At 37.6% G+C, this 13,906-nt stretch overlaps 1 protein-coding gene across 3 annotated transcripts in view; it reads right to left on the reverse strand.

Annotated features, from left to right (window-relative positions):
- Window positions 1-13,811, reverse strand: part of TPR (translocated promoter region, nuclear basket protein) — a 39,640-nt gene extending 25,829 nt beyond the window's left edge. For all 3 annotated transcript variants that reach the window (XM_074833143.1, XM_074833142.1, XM_074833140.1), the window contains exons 1-17: window positions 13,609-13,811; window positions 11,827-11,931; window positions 11,301-11,374; window positions 9,831-9,927; window positions 9,367-9,470; window positions 8,542-8,706; window positions 7,682-7,774; window positions 7,479-7,559; window positions 5,931-6,018; window positions 5,268-5,408; window positions 4,287-4,378; window positions 3,246-3,443; window positions 2,613-2,720; window positions 1,863-2,089; window positions 982-1,145; window positions 438-577; window positions 204-352 (exon numbers count right to left, since the gene is read on the reverse strand). In XM_074833143.1, coding sequence (XP_074689244.1) covers window positions 204-352; window positions 438-577; window positions 982-1,145; window positions 1,863-2,089; window positions 2,613-2,720; window positions 3,246-3,443; window positions 4,287-4,378; window positions 5,268-5,408; window positions 5,931-6,018; window positions 7,479-7,559; window positions 7,682-7,774; window positions 8,542-8,706; window positions 9,367-9,470; window positions 9,831-9,927; window positions 11,301-11,374; window positions 11,827-11,931; window positions 13,609-13,759 — 2,177 coding nt within the window. In that variant the 5' untranslated portion in view covers window positions 13,760-13,811. The remainder of the gene's footprint in view (window positions 1-203; window positions 353-437; window positions 578-981; window positions 1,146-1,862; window positions 2,090-2,612; window positions 2,721-3,245; window positions 3,444-4,286; window positions 4,379-5,267; window positions 5,409-5,930; window positions 6,019-7,478; window positions 7,560-7,681; window positions 7,775-8,541; window positions 8,707-9,366; window positions 9,471-9,830; window positions 9,928-11,300; window positions 11,375-11,826; window positions 11,932-13,608) is intronic.
- Window positions 13,812-13,906: the final 95 nt, after the last annotated feature.

A 13,906-nucleotide genomic window follows, 5' to 3' on the forward strand; every position in this document is an offset into this window, starting at 1 on the left:
TCAGTTTGCACACATGTGGCTCACTCAACTAGAAGGTATGTTCTTGATCCCACCTTCACTATTTCCTTTGTGTTCTTTAACAGAATAGACAATATTAATGTTTAACTTGCAACTCTTCTTGAGCAAACGATACCAACCAGTCCACATGATTCTACTGACAGAGAACACACACACAAGGCAGTGAATTTAAATAGCCGATTTACCGTTTGGAGGCAAACTCCAGCTGTGTGGATATCTTTGCATTTTGTGACCTCAAGTCTGTGACCTGCTCCTGAAGCTTTTCATTTTGTTCATTCAGCAACTTGTCATTCTCCGCCTTTTCTTTTTTATAGTTCTCAAAAACTTCCTGCAACTACATCAAAGAACAGACATTAACGTGCCTACAAGAGTAAAAAGAAATAGTGATAGCTTTCTACCGTATTTATTGAAAAACATACCTGCTTAAGTGCTGCCTTAGCCTCCACAGTCTCCACTGACTCAGTCATTGACACTGGAGCAGGAGTTGACATGGCCTGAGGTAAACTTGGGCGCTTTGGAGTAGATGTAAGAGAAATCTCCTCTGGTAATATACCTGAAGCTAAAAAAAAAAAAAAAAAAAAAAAAATGAAGGGGATTTTAAAGGAAACAGTTGAACGAATGCTTGTCAAAGCAGAAGATCATTAACCACACTGAAATATGACTAAAACCAGTACTGTATTGCTAGGAAGGTCTTGGGCTCTGCTCAGCAACGATTCTTTATACCTACAATATGCTACCAGAACACACGTAGTCACCACTACACATCAGTCATTACGTAGCAAGTTACTATACTGTAAAAATAAAATCACATGTCTAAATCCAAATTCATGGGTTTTCTAGTGAGTAAGGGTAAAAGTTGAATACGAGTAACAGAAGTTACTAGTACCATTACAGCACCACTGCTGAAAGCTCATAACAAATGACAATTTTTCTTTTTCAATGGTGCAGAAACGTGAGGCTTACCTTGCAAAGGAATGATAGCTCCTGTGGTCTGTGCCAACAATATGCGGAACATATCACGCTGACGCACTATAGACTCAACAAGCTGCAACTGATGATGACGCGATTCACGCAGTTTTTCTAGCTCATTGAGAGCTTCCTCAAGCTGACTCTGAAGCTCAGAAATTCTAAAAACAAGAACAGTTGTTTTCAGTAACATATACAGTGAGACGTACCAAGATGACACAACCCTTACGTTTTGTCACAAGTCCTTCAGTGCACATTGATTGCATCTTTGACAAGTTAAGCACCACCAAGATTTTTGAGCAAACTTACAGGAAGATCGGGCTTGCCATTTTGTGACAAGTAAAGTAGGCCTCTTCCATGAAGAGCAGAACTGAGGCAATCCTATTCATGTGAACAACTTCAAACAACAGTCAGTGGCATGAGCAGAGAATCAGGCTAAGCGCTTTAAATCCAGAATTACGTTATCTATGGGCTTTACAGCTAGTGAATTAGATATGCACATATTCAATTTTTTCTTCAGCTATGAAGGAATCAAAACTTCTTCAGCTACTTCAGGAATGAAAACTTATCTTTCTTTTTCAAGAAACACCTCTGTTGTGTGAAGCCATGTTCACTAAAAGACTGACAGTTATTCTCACTTTGGATTTTGATGAGGACCTATTACAAGATACATAGCTATAAAGCCCTTTTAATCTACACCTGAAGACAATGTTGCTTAATAACAATTTGCCTTTATGAATTACATAGCTGCTCATGAGCATATGCTCACTTACATATGCACACAATAGCAATCAGAAGCAAAAAACTGGAAAAGTGTTTGAATAAATCCCTGATACTACTTAGTAGAAACAGTTTACTAGAAGGAACAGATAACTAACTTAGATGATGTTGTTTCTTGCTCCTCTTTTTCTCTCGCCTCTCCCAGCTCCCGAAGAGCCACCAAGAGACGCTGATTCTGCTGCTGAAGTTCTTCAATATTTCTGTAAGAGACTAGATGTTGAGATATCACTTCAGAAGAGCTACTGATGTCAGCAGAGCTCACTTCTTCATCACGAATCACATGATTGCCTCTAGCTTCTTCAAGTTCCATTAAAAGCACACGAATCTGAAAGAGAACATTCTAGTCTAAGACTTGCACAGACTCAAAAGTTCGCTCTGAAAAAACAATGTATTAGAAATAAAGTACTTGGAAATTAAGTACTTTTTCCTACAATATACAAACTATTACAATCAATAAATCATTGTAAAATAATTATGTTATAGAAAAAACAGTTTGACAAAAGAAAACCACTTCAAGAACAGAAGTAGATAATCTGTGTTCAGTTCTACAAACACAGGACATTCCAATCAAAGAAGTTAAATATATGAGTTTTCCATGTCAGATGTTTAACTATTATCCTAAGCAGCATCACTTTTATACAGCTAAACTTATGCCAGTTTTGTAAGCAGAAATGTAAAATACCACGCTGTCCTAAGGAGAAGCTTTTAACATCACTAAGGCTCTTATGACAACCAAAGTCTACATGACTGTGGCTGAACACAACTGTCAAGTAAACTTCAGAAACACAGCACCGTATTAATAAATAAATTGCAAATAGTACATTTAACCACAGCAACATTTATTCTACCTGCTGTGAAAGATCTTTTACTTGGATTTCCAGTCTCTGATTTTCTCTTTCAAGCAGAGAGGCGTGCTTATTAGCTTTATCGGCATCCTCCTGCAATCGCTGGATTTCCTGCAAGCATATAAACATTAAGAAACACATATCAATTCAACTCAGACACACGCCTTTCCAGAGAGATAATGTCATGTAGAGACATGCCTTGTGAATCAAACCCTGCTTTACTACTTTAAAACTACACTCCCGAGTTTAAATTCCACATATTTAGGAATCAAAAGCCATGCTCTTTCATGCTGTATTAGTTAGTGTATACATAAAAATTAATGGGAAGTGAGCACTGAAGTCCAATTTTATTTCTTTGGACAGACAAATACTAGTCTTTGTTTATGAAGAATTCTCTCTCAGAAAAAACAGATTGTAAGTCACCACATTTAAGCCTTCACTACAAAAAACTCTGAAAAATGTTGGTTCTGTGAAATACTTCATACTGTCCAATAAATCGCAAGCTAGAAGTTCAACAGATATTTTCCCCCAATAAAAGTTGACTAGAAGATCCATTTTATATATTTACTAACAGCCATTAAGGAATTAAAAATAATTTTTTCCATAATTTTACATGCTCTTTTGTTTTATACTGACCTTCATAGCTTGTTCAAGCTTTGCAGACAGACTAGCAACAGCTTTTTGGGAACGCTCAAATTCTTCACGCTGACGTTTTAAGATTGGTGCTTTGGCTTCTACTTCCTGCACTATTTCATCCAAATATTTATTGATTCTCTTATTCTCCATCTTTTCCAAAAGCAACTGATCCTGAGCTTCTACATATGCATTGTACAGCTGCAACAAAACATTTTTTTGGTTTGGTTTGGTTTTTTGTTTCTTTGTTTTTGACACATCTGGACAGACTTCTTAAAAGAGAACCACTGGTAATTATACAATTCATACCTTAAGGTAGTATATAATTTTATATAATTCTAAACTAGTTAATTCAGAGAAACAAGTTGGACTTTCAAAACAATGTGTTTTTAGGACTCATACCATGGCAAAGCAGTTATCCCTATTCATTTAAAAATGGCAAACTTTTGTTGTGCAACTGTATGCAGTTTGAATTCTTTGTAAAAAGGACAATTCTTAAGCAAGTTTAAGACAATAGAAATATCAAAGCTAGTATCACAAAAGAAAGCAGCAAGCACAGAAGAAAGTAATTTAATGGCTGGACAGAATGACCAGTAACAAACAAAATTAAAATACAAATTGCATAAACAGAAGTGTAAAAAAACCCTAGAATATATACCATTATGTTAATTTTTTCTGCAAGTATCAGCCAAATGCACAGAGGTACAGATTTTAAAATTATGTAAATAAGCAAAAAAAAAAGCTCCTCCCAAAAATGCATATAGAAAATAAGTTTATGTGCACAAAACCCCCCATATTTCAGAAGAACAACTTAAAAGACCTTACAAATGTTTAGATCTACTAAAGAGAAACTGTAAGGTATGGCAAAAAAAAATCCCAATAATTTAGCTCAAAGTGCCTCAAACGCATGAAAAGATTTCCTCGACTTCAGTCAGGCATTACACCAAACCCAAAACAGTGAATGAAGTCTGCACCCTTTTATTATTAGTATATCTCTGTTGGCATTCCAAAGGCCTTGAAATTGAAGAGTTTCTTCTCACTTACCTCAGTTAATTTCATTCCAGGTTTGACTACTTTAGCTACTGCTGCAGCAGTGGGAGACATAGCTGCCAGCTCCTCCTCAGACAATATGGCTCCTGAAGACAGAATCCCACCAATTACTGTTAGAAAGCTGCAATAATTCCCACATAAATATTCTTTACTAATATAAAGAATGTCTTTGTACGCCTTTGTGCTTTATAACTACCGTATTTTAAATGACTATTTTAAGCCCTTAAAGTTACTGGTTTAAGAATTTTCTGTAATCTGTATCATATTTATACACGTGCAAGTGACTGGTATTATATACAATATTCTATGTCATACATTATCAACATCTCAGCATTTCAAATTAAACTGGTCAGAAAGGCTTTTGCTATTAGACTCTTAAAATTTAGATCATATTTCAAATATGAAATAGCTGGAGCAGGGCTTAACATCGGAATCATCGGAATGCCTCTCTGTTCCTTCCTGCTCTGCTCTCTCTTTCCTTTAGAAATTACTTATATGTAGCAAATAAACTATTCCTTTCACCAAAAAAAGATACAACAGTGAATATTGAGCAAAATTTAATGTTAAATTGAAATTTAAGGACAGAAGTTTGTTTTCTGTTGCCTTTTTTTTTCAAGGAAAGTAAGAATAGTTTCTCATCCCCACTCCCCTCTCCAGAAAAGCATTAAAAGCATGATCATTCGGCCTTAAGGAAATGTTTCCTCTCCCTTTTCTTTGAAAAGGTAAGTCAGATCTACAAAAGAACTTCAGAACACATTTTGATAAAAATGCATTTTCTAGTGGTGGTGGTGGGGTAGTATGTATTTTCATATATATACACACATGAAAAAGCTTCTAAAATTCACGACAGGAAATTAGCAAAGATGAATTACGATTAATGCACTTACTTCCTCTAGAAATTCAGCATATTATTTTCATGCAAGACGACAGAAAGCCTGAGGCTTTATGTATTTTAGTTCCCAGTATCATCCCTACCTTTGCGCTTTGTGGCAGACAGTAAATCATTAGCATTCTCCAGCTCCTTTTCCAGCTTACTGATCTTCTCTCTCAGTTCTTTCTCCATTACAGCTTTTGACTCTTCCACCTCAGCCAAATGCTCCTGGGTTGCTTTATTAGCTAAAATTAAATCAGACAAGCAGTTTGCAGTGTTGTGGTTGGTTTTATTTTCTTCTTCTAAAAAGATCAAAATTTGCATATGTACCTTAAATTTTACTTTATATGATCTGCAGAAGCTCATGCTGATAAGAAAACTCAGTAGCACGACAGAAGCACGAACTGCTGCCTAACCCCTTTACTTAGAAGAGGGCTAAAATGTGAACTGTCCTTTTATCAGTGAAAAGGAATCTAAACTGCTAAACTAAACCAATGATGTATCTTGCAAAATTAGCTCCTCTCATGAAAATCTAAAGTGAAGTTCCAGGTATATTTGAAAATATTTCCCTCGCCCTCACCTACGCCAAGTAAATTCAACTAGCCAGGTAACATTTTTTGTTACAAAGTGACTGATGTTCCCACCATCCCAAAAGCCTAATGAAGCTCCTTTCATAAACGCTCAACACCTACTTTTCAACGCATCACGGTAGTTACAAAGGAGTGCAACTGTTCTGTTCCATTTCCCATTTCTCACTCACAGCTTACCTTCACCTGCTTCCTTCAGCAGCTTGTGCAGCTCTTCTACTGCTCCCGTCAGTTCATTGCTCTTTGCCTCCGAGTCATCAGCCGCACTCTAGATAAAAGCATTTTATTTAATCTTTTAGTACGTAGCAACAGCAACTGTATTTTTATAAGAAAGTTCAAACTGACATGCAGGTTTTTCTTGAGTAAAATGCTAAAAGATTCACCTAAACTGGACATTCTCCTTCCACTTGGATAAAGTCCTCCTTCAATGCAAACTGCCCATCTGAGCATAAAGTATCAGACATTGATTTGATATGACAAATCCAAATAAAACATATGCCCTCTAGCTGCTTTATAGCTGGTGCTGGCTTTGTTCCTTCTCTTCACTAAAGAAAATTTGGAGAAATTTTGAGCGCTCAATTTCGATCATTCTGAAAATTTTGGTATTTTTAGGGCATCTTATATAAACAGTTTATGTTCCTTTGCTTCCAGTCAGAGATCTCACAAGTGCAAGACCGTACAATACTTTAGCAATTCTGCAGGTCCATTAGAGATAACTGAAATGAAGTGGATTCAACTTTTGCTAATCAGTGAAGACTCAGAACAGGCTCCCATAGGAGGGCACTCAATCTCGATGCTTTTAATATCAGGTCAGACAGATATGTCAGCAGTTATAAGTACGTAGCAAACCCTATGTTAAGGAGAAGAAAAAACTTTAAGCCCCTTCAAATCAATGATTCTGTAATAAAAGCATGAATGAATAGGAGTAAAAAAACCCCAACAAAACCAAAACAAAACCAAATTAAAAGGCAAATGGTAATGCATTATGCTCCAGAAAAGTTAGCTATTGACTTGCTGTTCAGCTGAACAGACATCAGTTTACAGCTCATCAAAGTATTAATGTAGAACTCAGAATTAAGCAGGGTAGAATGTTTATGGGGGTATCTATGCAAGAAAACACAGGAAACAGAATTCATTAACCTGTGAATCTAATTTGCATAAACTACAGAGCAATCAGTTGTCCTCTATAGCTGACTTTCCCTTAGTCAATACGTTACAGGATATTTTTCACTCTTTGAGCCAACAAAACAAAAATTACTTGTTTAGATGGTGCTTATTTGACACAATACATGACATTCAGCTGTGTCTTAATGAGATCACTAACACTTGCAGCGTTATTTGAAATGAACGTCTACCAACCAAACTCAGAAAAATCTCTTGCACAGTCATAATTTACAAACCTTTACCTCCTAATACAACATCATAAGACGCAGCCACGCTCATACATCACGAAGCCTCAAAACAGAGAGCATAAAATTATTATTTTAACCTCATTTTTGCTTAACCTACAAAATGATCCAAGCAATGTAAGATTTCAAATGCTGCTTAAGACAGCAACAAAGAAAACAACGTTTTGGATGTTTCACAATGTTTTGCAGTGGAAGTTAGTCTCCCCCACATCCACAATTTGTGGGGAAAAAAACCAAAAGTGGCATGCATTATATTTAATGCTACGATTCAGACCCAAATAACATTAATATACACTTATAATAGAACCAGTAAACTCACCTTATACAAATTGGATAATTTTATGTGGGCATTCAGTTCATTGTGGAATCGTTCCTCCATACTAGCTTGCTGTTCTTTTCCCTAATAAATTAAAGAAGAGAGAGGGTTAGGGAGCATTCTACTACTTCTATTTCACACATTTTGTTTTTTAATTTGTTGAAGCAACTGTAACGCTGTTTCACATGTACTTCAAGTTGTCTTACCTCCTTCAGTTTATTCAAAAGGTCTTCCACATGCTTCTGAAGATTTTCATTTGACTGCTTTAAGCCATTTACCTGTTCCTCCATTCTGGAAACCTGTTCAAAGAATAAATGAGATCATGATCATCATGTATAAATTTGTCTTTCCAGTCCAGTTTATTTTGGAAAATACCCACCACATTTTTTTTTACTTTAAAAAAACCCCGGAAGTTCCAGAAAGAGCATAATTGGTCACATTTTCTAACAGTCTTCGCTCTCATGCGTTCAGCTAAATGAAAAAGCGAGAATCCCCAAATTTCTCTCATTATGCATAACCAAATAAACCCACAAGCCTCAGAGAAGTTAAGTGCCACAGAAAACCTGTCCAATTGTCATAGTTATTAAAGAAACTGCTCAGGTACTCAAACGGAAGTTCACTGAAGCTGTGTATTTCCAAAATAGGGCCATTGAGTCTGCCATGTATTTTGTTGCAGGAAAAATATCAACATTCTTTGCAGAGTGGTATGATAAGTCAGATCCTTCTGCCCCTTCTCCTCACTAAGAACTGTATTCCCATACATTTTAATAGCATTGTACCATTATATAGCTTTGTTATCAGGAACTCCAAAATTTCTAGCTTACAATCTTTGACTTTTCTATTCTAGATAATGCTAACTACATGTATTCCTTAAAAATCACAAGTTAAAAGAAAGAATACCTCCTTATTAATTGCAAAACACACTTTTTTTTTTTTTTTACTCAAAGACAGTTATTAAAGTACTTGGTTTTAAAAAATACAGTTAAAAAACTTGGTATTAAAAAATACAGTTAAACAGAAGCTATAGTTTATAAGAGATGGCAAAAGCATTCAGCAATTACACTACCTCCTCCTTCTTGTTCTCCAGATTACATTTAAGCTCCAAGATTTCATTGCCTTTCTCCCTGGCAGTATGTAGAAGTTCATCTGTTTTGGCTTTCAACTCAGCGTTCAGCCACGTGTTTTGATTCTGTAGTAGTTCTTTTTCTTGCTCCAATCTTTTCTCACGATACTAAAAAGAAAATTGCGTAGTGTAATCATACTGGTTCCCCAGAAAATAAAGAAGCTAATCAAAGTATTATGATCAGAGTAGGAATAGCAGAAGCATACTGTAATTTGGTAAAGAGCACCAAATGACAGGCAGTGTTCCTTATTACATTAGTAATACTAACTTACCAGTCTCAAACTACGAGAACTTCTTGAAACTTGAGCTACTTTACTCAAAGTTTACGTTAGCTGGGTATATTAACTAGATTAATATCTAAAGGAAATAAATTAAGGTATCAAAGATTTCCTCCTCTTTTCTCCTTTCCTCCTCTCTTTCAGCTCTTTATAGAGTTTATTCCACCCATAGAGAATCGGTGCAGGTTCAAAATAAATATTTTTCTCCGTTCTACCCACCTTCATGGACTGGAGTCCTTCTTCCTAGTGGGTAGGAGCAGCCACCATTGCCACCAATAAGGCTTGAACATGCTTGCCCAACTTGATGCCCCCTTGCCTTCTATAAATGTGTCTCACTTCCAGTCACAGCCACCAATTTTTATTACAAAGTAATTTGTTATAAATAACAGGAGCCCACTCGACCTACTTTCCAAGTCAATAATGCCATCACATGTAAACAATTACTTATTAGAACATTTAACACGTAATATGCATATAAAGTACTACTCACCTTCATGGAAATATCTGATGTTTGAAGTTCATCCAGCTTTAACTGAAGTTTCACCTTTTCTGTGTTTGCTTCTGTAAGCTTTTCATTTAAACGTTTAACATCCTCTGGAGGAGGGAAATCAGTGTTAAAAAGCCTAATTGTATAACAGCTTTAATTACTCAGCTTGACTAAATTGTAAAGAACGAGAACAAGCAAGATATAATGTAACTGTATACTGTGCAATAAGATACTGTATAGTGTAGGTTTTTGTATCTATAAAACCAAGCATCAAACTGCTGTGTTCTTCTGCAATTAGCATGTAATTTCCTGCCTTGCTTTCTTTTCTCTGAATACTGTTTCCTGTTAATCCATTATCTGGTGCTGCCTATACAGACTGGATACTCCGTACTAGCTCAATTGTTCAAGCATGTCTTTTATTTAGCAAAATCATGTGAAGTACTTTGTTAGTATGTTCTTGGCTGTACCATTTAAATGTTCGACTTCCTGAGATTGTCTTTCACTTGTTCGAACCAAATCTCTCTTTTCAGCTTCCAGTTCTTCTTTTTCTCTACTTAAATGGCTCTGAAAAAAATTGCAAAACAGCGATAAAGAAACATGATCAGCTTTCTATAACAGTTTATAGTCACTATTGACACTTATCATCACAGAGAAGCATGCTAAACCACAAGTTGCCCCAGCCAACTGAACACTGGGATTAAGAGGCTTTTATGGTGGGCAGCTGAATCAGTCTAAACTACACAGTATGAAAGCATGGCTGCTTCCATTTCTTCTATCATGCTGGCATATATAATTCAAACAAATGCAGGTTAATGTACCTCTTCTAGTGCCTAATAGCCAACACATTTCAATTAATGTTTTTTCCCCATAAATCACTCTGATACTGATGTCCAGCTGGCCCTTTGTGCTTAAGTGCGAAATGCCACTATCACATAAGATTAGACAGCAAAGCTGAGAGAAGTATCACACAGCTTTCAAGACCAGCATACTGAACAGGTAGTGTTCATGCCTTTGCTTTTCAATTGGCAGAGAGGTCCAGACTGCCACAGGACTCCCTCTGGTTCCAGCTGTATTCAAATGAAGATCAGCATGAAAATGGTTGAACTCAGAGCAGATGAAACAAACTGAAGGCCTAACAGAAATCCAAAACAAGCAACAGGAAGTATTCAAAACTGCATCTTATTTTAATATTCTTTGAAAGACAGCTTTGATAGTTAAGACTTCACTGAAACAGTTTGGTTAAATAAAAGTTAATATTTGGTTAAATAGTTTACAAGGAATGAACACATGCAACAAACCAATATAAAAATCAAATAAAAGTCAATAGTCTTGGATCATTTATAGGCTATAGTACTGCCTCTGCCTTCTAAGGTGTCAATACAAACCACGTTAGCCAGGCCCAGGTAAGCCCCTCTGGGGAAACAATCCAATCCATCTTCTCATTGTGGACAAATCAATCTAATAATAATGTTCTCACTTCCTGCTGCAAAATTAGTGTTCTGCTGGATGGATCAGTCAGCTGAAGTGACTCATCCTGCAACCCCATGACTTTTGAGCGTCACGCAAGGAAAACTGTGCCAGAGTGCAGGAAAGGGTAAGGGAAAAAAACAGAACCCTTCACACCTTTGACCGATTTTTGAGGTTTGGCTTAAAGTCACTTCACAACAGGTTTCAGTTAGAACAAAAAAATCTATCCAAACTGAAATAAAAGCATCTGCTCTGACATATATTTACCTATAATTCAGTTTGCTAAAACACCAGCATTTACTTAAAAAAACCTACACAATTTTCCTGTACACACGGCCATATACGTATGTACAACAATACATATTTGTACTGATATTGATATAGTCCAGTTTGGAAACTGATTGCGTTCCTTGCTGCAATGAGACAGGTAAACCAAAGTCTTTCAACTTATCATCCAGTTTTTCCAGTACCTGAATGGCTGCATTACGATCCTGAGCAGCTTCAAGTTCTTTATTTTTCTCATTCAGTGACTTCAACTGTTCATCTGTTGGATGAGAAGAAACAGTAGTGAGGGATCTCCACTGTAACAATGATAGAATTCACTCTCCAAATGCAATGAAGCCAAAATTCCCCTTAACAACATTAAAAAAAAAATAGAGAAAGAAGAATTCAAGACTTCGCTATGGATGGACTAGGTAGTACTGCGACAAACTAATGCAATCCTTAGAGCAGAGGCATTTATTGTCAAGATCAATACATAATCCACTGTACTACTATTACTACAAAAATCAGAAAGCAAGAGGTTTTTTATCTCTAACAAAAATGCCATTAAGAAGAACCCCACTTAAACAGAAAATCAAAACATCTCTCTTGCAGAAATAATATAGTTGATGGATGGATTTGCAACTCCTATTTAAAACTTGAAACATTGCAGCATAACACTGGACTAAAGAATGAATATCCTGTCCAATCTTAAGAATGTGCAGTTATACTCACGAAGTTTTTTAAGCTCCTCACGGAGAGTCTGACATTCTTGTGTCTCATTAACAAGTCTCTCCTGACTTTGAGCCAGACGCTTTTCTACTTCAAAGTACTGTTGTTCTGCAAAATAACAATGTTAACTCAATTCCACTTAATAAACATTTATTTTTCTCTCTCACCTTTATCAAGGATCCTTATTAATGGACATCTTTAATAAAGAACAGTACTTCTAAAGAAAGTAGCTAAAAATAATAAGACTGCAGTAGAATTTGAAAAAAGGTATTTTTGAAAGCAAAAAAATGCATTTCTGGATTGAATTAACATTGTTTAAAATACTTTGTTAGCATGGAAAGTGATATGCTTCCAGAAATGATCCATAAAATAACAGCCTAATTAATTTTAATAGTTCTTTTACATTTCTGATGTAGCTAGAGAACATTGTATCAGCACAATTATGCAGTAGAGTCTCAACAACTTAAAACTTCTTTTATCTGTAGCGTCTTTCTATGCACATACAATAAAATCCACACAACCCTAGGTATCAAGGGATCTGATTATTTTTAATGAACACTTCTTAAAATGAACTCTTATGCTCAATGCTGCATATCCCATAGCACTGAAAAAAATAATCAGATCTAAATTTTGGTTATCTGAAACAGCAACTGTGTCAGAGAGCTTAACTGTAAAATACTTAATAAAAGCAGAACTAATCTCACCCTCTGGCATAGTGGGGCTTCTAAGGAAATACCAAAGGATTTTTATTTATCTTATGCTTCCTATCATACCCTACAACTTCAAATAATGCTGCTCCTCCAACCACATATGAAAAGAACCGACCTGAGACTGACCTGTTAAAATCTGTGGGTTACCTTAATTTACACTATATTTATTAATTTACTTTAGCAAGATTTTTATCATGAAAGAGATGGGTGGAAGTTTATATCAGAAGTACATCACCCACCTGATAAATTAATTCATATTCACAACCCTGCCCAGCGCTTACACTCATCTACACTCTTGTCTCATTTCTACCCCAGTTCTCTACTGGTATTATCTTTCTGTGATCAAGTGACCTCCAAATCAATATCAAAACGTTTATTCTATCAGGAGCATTTAACAGAAAGATTATGGTCTTCAACACGGAAGTTAACAGAAAAAGTATAAACCTAAGGTTATTTGAGAGTTGGGTAAACAAATCATTATTTCTTTTCCACAACAAGGATCAAAGCAGACTGAAGCTTGTTAAAAATCTGATGAAAAGCTGTTCTTTAAGCCGATTTTGAATGCAGTTTTAACCCCAAGTAGTCTTTCGCAAAAGAAAAAAATAAAATCAGACTCCTCTTGCCAAGCAAAACTGAGAGAAAAAACCCTATCAGGCCTCAACTGAAGGGACCCTTCCCAGTCAACAGACACGCCCCCGCCTCACGGCCCCCGGCCAGGCAGAGAACGCACGTCCCCACCTCACAGGCCCCAGGTCACCCCCTGAAAGCATTTCGCAGGCAACCACGATCTGTCAGGCCCAGCCCTGCCCCCCCACTCCTCTCATCAGAGGGGGCCACGACACTGCTACTCGCTAAAAGCGCGTCGGAGGGGGGGGCAACCGGCCCGACCCCAGCTCATCCGTCCCCAGCCGAGCTGTCAGCCCGCTGCCTCTGCCCGAGGACCCGGACGAGCGGATCCCGCTCAGCCCTTGGGCAACTCAGCCCCCTCCCCAGGGACCACCCCGGGGCCTGCCCCGTTCCCGCTGCCCCCTCACCTCCATTCCCGTCCTCTCAGCTTCCCCCTCCCCACACTCACCGCTGTCCACCTTGAAGCGCTCATGCCTGGCTCGGAGCCCGTCGATCTCGCTCTGCTGATCGGCCAGGAAGCGCTCCAGCTTCCCCTGCACCGGCTTGGGCAACTTGGAGAGCTCGGCCCGCTCCAGGACCTGCTGCAGCACGGCCGCCATCTTGGCAGCAGCCGCCGCTGCGCTTTCCGGCCTCAGCGCCGCCGGCCGCCACACACCCAACAGCGCAGGCGCAGGAATGGCGCCGGTGGGCCGTGCCCTGAGGCATCATAGGAAGTGTAGTTTTCCAGGCGCACGCAGAATGCGCCC

This window comes from Strix aluco, chromosome 8 (assembly GCF_031877795.1).
Source record: "Strix aluco isolate bStrAlu1 chromosome 8, bStrAlu1.hap1, whole genome shotgun sequence".
Classification (NCBI taxonomy): domain Eukaryota; kingdom Metazoa; phylum Chordata; class Aves; order Strigiformes; family Strigidae; genus Strix; species Strix aluco.